The following is a 9,876-nucleotide window of genomic DNA, read 5'->3' as shown; positions in this document are numbered from 1 at the left end:
AAAGGAGGCTAGAGCATACAATGGAGTCAAAATAGTCTCTTTAATAAATGGTGCTGGGAATTTTGGACAGATACATGCAAAAAAAATGAAACTAGATCACCAACTTATACACAAAAACAAACTCAAAATGGCTGAAGGACTTGAATGTAAGACGGAAAAACCATAAAAATCCTACAAGACTCCATAGGCAGCAAAATAGCAGACATATGTTGCAGCAATATCTTTACAGATACAGCTCCTAGGGCAATGGAGACTAAGGAGAAAATAAACAAATGGGACTACATCAAAATAAAAAGCTTCTGCACAGCAAAAGAAACCATCCACAAAACAACAAGAAAGCCCACTGCATGGGAGAACATATTTGCCAATGATATCAACAATAAGGGTTTAATCTCCAACATTTATAGGGAACTCATACAACTTAACAAAAGGAAGATAAACAACCCAATCAAAAAATGGGCAACTGACCTAAATAGATACTTTTCTAAAGAAGACAGAAGGAAGGCCAAGAGACACATGAAAACCTGCTCAAAGTCACTAATCATCCGAGAGATGCAAATCAAAACAACGAGATACCATCTCACACCTGTCAGAATGGCTATCATCAACAAATCAACAAATGACAAGTGCTGGCGAGGATGCGGAGAAAAAGGAACCCTTGTGCACTGCTGGTGGGGATACAGAACAGTATGGAGTTTCCTCAAAAACCTAAAAATGGAACTCCTATTTGACCCAGTGATCCCTCTTCTAGGAATATATCCCTAGAAACAAGAAACAATAATCAGAAAGGATATATGCACCCCTGTGTTCATAGCAGCACAATTCACCATAGCTAAGATTTGGAAACAGCTTAAGTGCCCATCAGCAGATGAGTGGATTAAAAAACTGTGGTACATCTACAAAATGGAATACTATCTATACTAATAAAAGGGCAATATGCAAATTGGTTACGATGCCCTCACAGTAACAACGGAACAACAGACTGTGTGGGGCAACCAGACCAGCAGGGGGGTTAGCGAGGGACGACCAAACAACTGACCGGCAGGCTGTGAGGCAACCAGGCCGACAGGGGGGCAGTGAGGGGTGACCAGGCCAGCAGAGGGGGGCAGAGAGGGGCGACCAGGCCAGTGGCGGGGGGCGGGGGGGCGGCAATTGGGGGTGACCAGGCCAGCGGGCGAGGCAATTAGGGGCAATCAGGCTGGCAGAGACGGTTAGGGGTGATCAGGCTGGCGGGGGGCAGGGGGGGGGGTGGACAGTTGAGGTGATCAGGCAGGCAGGCAGGTGAGCAGTTAGGAGCCAGCAGTCCCGGATTGTGAGAGGGAGGTCTGACTGCCGGTTTCCAGGGATCAGGCCAAAACCGGCAGACGGACATCCTCCGAGGGGTCCCAGATTTGAGAGCGTTCAGGCTGGGCTGAGGGGACCACCCCTCCCCCACCCTGTGCACGAGTTTCATGCACTGGGCCTCTAGTGCCGCTATAAAAAAAGAAGGAACTTTTAACATTTGCAAGAACATGGATGGAACTGGAGAACATTATGCTAAGCAAAATAAGCCAGTCGGAGAAAGATAAATATCACATGATCTCACTCATATGTGGGATATAATGATGAACATAATTTGATGAACAAGAATAGATCGATCTAGAGACAAATTGTCGGGGAGGGAGGGTTAGAGAGCAACCAAAGGACTTGTATGCATGCATATTAGCATAATCAACGGACACAGACACTGGGGTGGTGGGGGCTTGCTCGGGGTAGGAATGGCTTGCGGGGGGCGTCAATTGGGGAAAAAGGAGACATAGGTAAAACTTTAGACAAAAAAAAATCATTCTTGTCTGTGAATATCTAAATAACTTCTACACAATGCACTTGGATAACTTGGCTCTAGTTCCATGAAATACTATTAAGCAATAAGAGACATGCTTTTTTAAATGTCACAATCCAATTACAGTATTATGTTAATTTTAACGATCCTTTGTTTAAATGTTCTGCCTATGCCTATTCTCTTCAGCCTTTATGTCAAAGGCTTCAGGATATTAGCAACATTGGCTGACCCCTAATTTGATGTCTCCCTTGAATGACACTATTTCACTTTCCCCTTTTTACTAAAATTTGCTGGTCCCTGCCCTCCAGTCTCGGCCCTGTTTATGGGACATCTAGAAATTATCTACTAACCCTCTATGAATTAAAATCTGCACCTGGTTATTAAATACACTACAAGGCAGATCTTGGGAACGAAATTTTTATTTACATACTGTATCTAGAAGCAGATACATAAATTCTTATACAATTAATTTCCAAAAATGTGCAAGAAATTACTATAATTCGTGTACAAACCAAAACACGTATTAAAATCAATGGACTTTGGATAATTCATTGTGTGGTGCTCTCGTACAAATAATACACACCTGATTGAAAACATACAGAAAAGTGTAAACTACAGCAATCTGGATTGCAAGGATTAATTTCATGGCACTCCAACGACTACAAAATTCCTTTAACTCAACGTGTACACCTATTACAAAATTCTGTAAGAATTTCTCATCACCTCTGGATGGACTGTTTGGATCACTTTTCAGAAACGGCAACTATGCATCTGCCATGTTGTGACTAATTAATACAAAGGATGTTTATAAAAAACCATCTTTGCAGGATTAAAAAAGTATTTGGAGAAACCAAATTTGTGATTACTAGTGTACCCATACTTCAGAATTTTTAAGTTATTTACGGAACTGGCCATTGTTCCTAATTGAAACTAATAGTTTTCAACAAAACTGTCTAATGCTGGTAGAGACTTCAATTTCAAAATCAGACTGCACATTTGATGAAAACCCACTAAGATTGAAAATATATTATCGGAATCACTCATAAAGCAAATCTCTCGTATATAATGTGAAATGTACAATGATTAAGACTGGTGTTTCTGAAAGCACTGTTAAGAAAGATACTTAGACTTTAGCACAAGCAGAGACATGGCATATAACCTCTATTTAAGATGTTAGTAACACTTGTCCTGTTTCAATAATACTGGCTCAGAAATGAAAATGTATACTTGATTGTAGTTCCTGTGTGCCAATGATTTAGCCTTTGGCACACGATTTTCTTCATAGCAAGAAGGTTGCCCTGTGCAGCTGGCTTCCTTAAAAACTATTTTTAGCTCTGTGATCATTTCCTGTGATATAATACTTTTGACTCCGAAATCTTCAGATTATTGCACCAAGTAGAAAGATAACAGTTTTCTTTAGAAAGATTAAGAGTGAGATATTTTTCAAGTACTTTCTATGCTTTCTTTTTATAAAAATGCATAATAGTGTCCTAGTAAGCCTGGAAATAGTTCTGGCCTCCATCGTGGTTTTTGATGAAATATTTGATAAAAACAGATGATTCATTTTATTATGGCAAAAGGATACCGCTTTTGTTTTCTTTCATGCCTTGAGTTCAGACTTTTAGAATCATATTTAAAAAAATCACTCCCTGTTTGTGTCCATGTCATCTAAGCCACCATTCAATATAATCCAGAAATTTATCCAAATTGTATCTAGACCAAACTACAGTATGAACATTTATCTCTCTTTTCCCCTTCCCATTTTTAATCAGACTGTTTTAGGATCCTATAAAGCCAATCTTTCCTATTATATTGCATTGCCTATTACAAATGGTTCTCTCTAGGCAAAAGCAGAAAATACTGCAATATTTCTTTTTGTTTGTAAATAATTTCTTGGCAAATACTTTTATTTTTATCAACAGAGTATCAGACCCTAGGAATTTCAAATTCAATTAGAATAGGGCATTTTACTTTAAAGAATTTGATATACCAATATACAAAAGCACATAAGAACTGACTTTCTAAATTAGAAGAGTATCAACGCTTGCTCTCCATAAAAACACAAAATACAATTTTAAAAACATTCAGATGAAAATCAGAATAATCTTAACTGGAAACTAAATGGCTAGATCTTAAACACATTCCCATGAGGAAAATGTAAGGAACAGGCTACGCCCGCATGCTGAGATGGGGTTCTGGGCGGTCCAAAGACCTCTGTGCACCGTGATCTCACAAAGGGTACATGTAAATGCTTCTAGAAACATGGAGAAGCCATCTCAACATCTATTATTAATACACAGTGACTCTGTGACAATACCTGCCATCTAATATAGATGCACAGGGACTTTTAACTCACCCTAGATAGACTTTAAATTGTTTAAAAATAAATAGTTTTGCAAAAAAATAAGTTTAAATGTCTTGCATTAATTTGATAAGATTACAACTCTGTTATAGTTCTTAATCCAAATAGCTTATAGTGAACACTTAAATTATATTATTACAGTATACTCAACACTCCATCTTCTTAGGTGAAAACATCAGAAAATGAGGCTTTGTAACAAGGTACAATCAACATTCCACCAAAATTAAGTACCTTTCCCCCTTTAAGTTAAAATACCGTAACACCATGTTATGGCATTGTGCCTTTTCTTCTTAATTCTCAGTTCTGACCCTAAAAAATAAATAGAGAAAAAAAGGGATACTACTATGTCTGAATGACAAAGCCATTAAGTTTGACCTAAGATCTTTACTCTTGTTCTTAAATGGGGATGTGGGGTGTGTGTGTTTGGGGGGGGGGGGGGGTAAAAGCTAGGAAAACTGAGTGACAAAGGTAAAACTGTCTTAAATTACATGTTGCATCTGAGATGAAAACATTTTCTGGATGAGGCATTCCCAAAATACTACACTAAAGAATCATGAAGTGAGTAAACACTATATTTCAAAATAACTACAAAGTACTAGGGATATCACCCCCCACCCCCCCAAAAAAAAAACCAAACTGAATCTAAAAGTTAAAATAACTAACAATGCCAATTTACCTAAGACTTAAAAAAAATAAAACAATAAAAACCGGTTTTTAAATGGCAGTATATAGGGAAGGCAACAAGACTTCCATATATCTGATATGGTTTTAATGTTTTTCTTACATGGTGTTCGCAATTTCTACAACTTTTCAACTAAAATCACTGGGTTTGTTGTTTGTTTTCTTGGTGGGATGAATGGTCAAATCTAGCACATCTTAATAGTGACTACACATAAAAAAAATAAATCCAACTTTAAAACAATGTTTTCTTTCTATTCAAATCAATTTCAATTTTATAGAAATTTTAATGTTCCAACAGAATCTAGTCCATTTACGAAAATCAATTCTATATCAAGTTCACCCAAGAAAATGTTGACTAAGCAAAAGAAATCACAGACAAAAAAACATTTTAGCAAAGAAAAATAAAGATAACACAAAAACACCGCTATCACAGGAAACTATGACCATCTAGGACTTCTTTAATATCTCTAGTTCCATAGATCTTTATATGTTATGCCAATTTGTACCAGAACTTAGGACAGAAAAGGCAACAATTTCTAAACTGGTGATATGCATTTCTTTATGATTTTTTTATGTAAGGCCATTTATTAAAATAGACAAATCACAAGATGAAAATGAAGGCAACAGAAAAATTCAAATTTTCACAATACAAAACAAAAAAATAGCACAGCCTTTAAAATAATTTAGAAATGAGTGTTATAAAAAATATGTTGCAGGTCCACGTTCCAGTACCCAAGATTACATCAATTCATAATTCTAAATAAATCTTTCTCAAGTATGAGATTAAAAAATCATTTTCAGTGTACGTGTAAATTCTGTGTTCTATCACAAGGGTATGATTACTCAACATTATCTTTGAAAATGGGCCATTTAAAGAGACATGACAATTTCATTCTGTAAGTTTCATTCAACTTTACTTAGGGTTGAATACACATGAAATGTGCTTTTAATGCATAAAAATCACAGTGGATAGCAGCAAAGGATGGGGGTGGGGGAAAGGAGAATTTGATAATTCACATTGTGATTATTCTGCACATTGATGAAAGAGAACTCACACTTGTTAAGCCTCAAGATTCCCTTTTTAAAGAACCAAAATAAAACCAAGACACCTTGCCCACACTTCCCACCTGAAAACAAATTGATTACTCTTTTACAAATAAAACTGAAATAGTATGGCAGCAAAGATTCTGATAGCAATGAACATCTGTAAACTGTATTTCAATCTCTTTTCCTTCCTCCCAAAGTGCAGGACGCGGGGCTCCCCTAATTTCAGTAGTGCTTCTCCTGTAAATAGTCCTTCATTTTGTTAGGCAAAGGCAGTTTCTGAATTAGGTCTATCCTGGTATACTGACGTATGACAAAGCGACACAGGTATTGCAAAGAGCGAACCTGCATGAACCGGGACACTGGATTGGTCAGTCTGACGGGGTAAGTTGCAGACCCAGGCAACCGAGACCTGGAATAGCAGAAAGCTCCATTTTCAGAGTCCCTGATTGAATGCTCAATTAGATCAACTATAGACGTATGTCCTTCCACATCTGGCTGCTCATAAAAACTAAACCTACCATTTGAGTGTTCGATTCTAGTGTGAAGTGTTTTGCCATGGGAGCGGAAGCTCAAGCTTAAAAGGTAACGGTCATCAGAACTATCCCGAACAAGGAAAGAGCCATCGGGCACATTGGCTAACTTCCCTTCTGCCTCCCAGCGTGTGATCGGTCCCCAGTACCATCCTTGTTTTGCAAGTTTTTTCAGCTCCTCCGTAAGGCTTGTCACAACCATGGGCCCACTACTCTGCACTGAGTCGTAAACTCTGGCAACCCCAGGGGCAGAGTTAGGATCGAAGTTCAAATGACAGCGCATACTCTCTGCCACGTGGGCGTCTGCGCCAGTGATCCCGCTGAAGTTCCTTTGGATCGGATTCGTCTGCATTGGAGGTAGCAACGGTGAGAGTGGAGGGGCATCGTCGTGACTTGCTCTGGGGCTCTGCAGCATGACCCCCGTGGTGCCGATCAACAGGCCATTCACTGACTGATCCACAAAGATCTCTGGGGCCACCACGAGCTCCTGGTCAACCTGATTCTCGTCTTCGGGGAAGGAGCTCCCTCCCCCGGGAGGAGGGACCGCAGAGACTTCCATGGGAGAAGACCCGTCCAGACAATAGCTGCGGGGTCCTTCCAGAGGGTACATCCCCTCCTCTAAAGGCACAGTATACTGAATGTAGTCCTGAGGCATAAGTCCGATAACGACAGGCACATGCTCATCAAGGTGAAGGTGCAGGTCTCCATTCTGAGACTCTGAGCTCTTCAGGGAACTATTCTGTTCCTGGCACACCGAGTCCGACTGAAGGTCATGAAAGTCCTTGCGAACCCCGTTCAGGGCTGGGCTTGGACTGGAAGAGTGGACCAAGGCCTTGACTCTCACCTCCATCTTGATACATGTCTCCTCAGAGTTTGTGGGTCTCAGAGGCCATGGTGTAGGGCTGTAGTGATGGTTGCGGAGGGACGTGGACCGGATGGGCCTTTGAGCTCTCACATCTTTAAAGACTATGGGTGCTGAGGAGGAGGAGAAGGCGTCCTCGTCAGCAGAGCTCCCGGAGGGGCCGCTGCCCTTGCCCTTCTGCTTCTGCTTGGCAGAAAGCCGTCTTTTTAACGTACCCATGAGGCTTTCGCTTTTGGATCTGTTTTTGGCCCCCTTGTCATCTTCACCGTTGATGTCGCAGCTGGCCATGTCCTTCCCATAACAGCTACCGAACAAGGAATCTTCTTTCCCAAAATCACCGGCTAGTGAGGGCTGTTGCACTACCATGAAATCCGCTTCCTCTTTACTTTTAGTCAAATTGAAAGATTTCCGGAAGGTTTTAAGACTGATTTTCTTCATTATGACTGGTGACCAAATCCAAGGGAATCAATTTCTCTCTGGAATACTGTCCTTGAACATCAGGACAGGCCATATGCAACGCTGCATCTGCATATTTTTCCAGCTTCATTTACCCTTTGGAGCCATTTTCTAAAATAAATAAATAAATATTATTAAAAGGTCACATTAAAAAATTTTTCACAAAACTTTTATCTTACTCAGTTTCAATCCTTTAGCTTTTGAACAAAGACACCCAGGTATGTTCATAAGGTCAGGTCCATTAAAACAGGTGGTTTTTTTTCGCCCATTTCCCCCAGCGAAATAGATCAGTGCCTCCTATGTAATCAGCATTTGACGAATAATGCTTAAAGAACAAACCCTAATCTACCTGTTTCCTTTTATACCTTGCTTTTTGTTGTCTCCTGAATTATGGGTCAGAGTTTTGGTCTTTCCTAATGCTCACCTTCAGCACTAATTCACACAGGGCCCAGCCACCAGTGTGTGTCCCACAAACACCAAACACTTAGAGGAGGAGGAACTATGAAAACTTGGAGAATATCAAGCCTAGTGGATTCCTCAACAACTTATACATGTTTTTAAAAATGTAAACATCTGTAAATATGAAAAGATAAAAGCATCCCACAATCTGTGATACGCTCTCTAGGAAAGCTCAGCAATGCTGCTCTCTCCCTTCCAGGCCCATTCACCTTCTTTCCCCAACCCCGCTACACCCGGCCCAGTGCCCCACCTTTGGCACTCCCATACAACTGGGTATGGCCAGTGGAGATCTACTGGGAAGAAGATCATGAAACATAGTTCCAGAATTATCATGTCTTCCTCTTCTTTTTTTGCAATGTCCAATGGCAAATTTTTACTTCTGTATGCAGAAACATAATTTCTAAACTTTTTTTATACACTGTTCCATCATTGAAATGACAGGATTTCAATTCTGTAGAGACTTTCTGAAAGTCATTTCAGAGGAAAAAAATGTGGCTTCCTAACTCATATTAACTGATCACAGAAATCATTCTGTTTACTTTACATGGTTTATTTCCTCTGTGGCCATGTCCTGCAGTTTGTGCAACCATCAAAGTATAATGTAACAAGCTTGAACTTGAGCAAAATGCTAACAAAATTAAGAGTAAGATTGTGACCTCCCCTAACCTTGATGACATTCGTTAATTCACTGTGCATTTACAAAGCCCTACTATATACCCAGCACTGTGTGGTAAAATGCAAATTAATAAAGGGTTTATGGCCTCATAATCCAGTAGGAGATTGATCAACAGATAAATTATAACACAAATCCATTAGTGATATAGTGATGATGACACAGTAGAAATTGAAAGGAGAGAGATGTCTTACAAACGATTACTTTAGTTATAAATGGAACTTGCTTACTGTGTAGCCAGAATCTACGTGAAATCATTTATAGTAAAACAGTCAGATCAGACAACTTATTGGGGGGATCAGCAACATTATCTCTATAAAGAAGAAGCAATTTTAAAGTCTTATTGTCATGTCCTATGTTCTTGAGCATGTTGCAAAAAACAAAATACATATAAATATTTGGAACACCAGTTACTTTTTAACATTATTATATATCAGATGAACTCAGTATCCAAGTACCACTACCTTCTATCAAAGCATAAACATGTAACATTTATTAACATATATTGTTTGACAAAAATACGGGCATTTATGAAAATTAGATAATATAATGACAATGGACTTTAGCTGGCAAGTCACTCCTTTTAAGTAGACAGTATATGTTTTGTACGCAAAGTAAGACATATCACAATACCTAATCTCTTTTGACAAGAATAAGAAGCCTATTGGAGGGAACAGAATTTAGATATTTTATTGATATATAATTAAGATGAATTACTATCTGCCATTAGAAAGTAGCTTATGTAAAATGTAAGTAAAATAAAAGAAGTAGTTCACTTGGGAATAACAATATACACACACACACACACACACACACAATATGTTGAAATTGTAAAAATAAAAAATAAAAACAAGAAAAAAAATCAACAGAAATAGCAAGAGACAAGGAAATAAATAGTAAGCAAAAATGAACAAATTGGCTTTCTGGTAAAAAGATGTATAATGTGTTTGCATCACGTTAGTCGGATTTATTATGTCCTTTGTC

General features: G+C 38.9%; 1 protein-coding gene across 7 annotated transcripts in view; it reads right to left on the bottom strand.

Moving 5' to 3' along the window:
- Positions 1–2,231: 2,231 nt before the first annotated feature.
- The window catches only part of SOCS6 (suppressor of cytokine signaling 6), a 32,661-nt gene continuing 25,016 nt past the window's right edge, over positions 2,232–9,876 (bottom strand). For all 7 annotated transcript variants that reach the window (XM_079783659.1, XM_079783658.1, XM_079783656.1 and 4 more), the window contains one exon: positions 2,232–7,871. In XM_079783659.1, the coding sequence (XP_079639785.1) occupies positions 6,135–7,742 (1,608 nt within the window). In that variant the 5' untranslated portion in view covers positions 7,743–7,871 and the 3' untranslated portion in view covers positions 2,232–6,134. The remainder of the gene's footprint in view (positions 7,872–9,876) is intronic.

The sequence above is a fragment of the Cnephaeus nilssonii genome (assembly GCF_951640355.1).
Source record: "Cnephaeus nilssonii genome assembly, chromosome: 11".
Lineage (NCBI taxonomy): Eukaryota > Metazoa > Chordata > Mammalia > Chiroptera > Vespertilionidae > Cnephaeus > Cnephaeus nilssonii.
The sequence above is the reverse complement of the archived record's forward strand: the minus strand, read 5'-3'. Positions and strand labels throughout refer to the sequence as shown.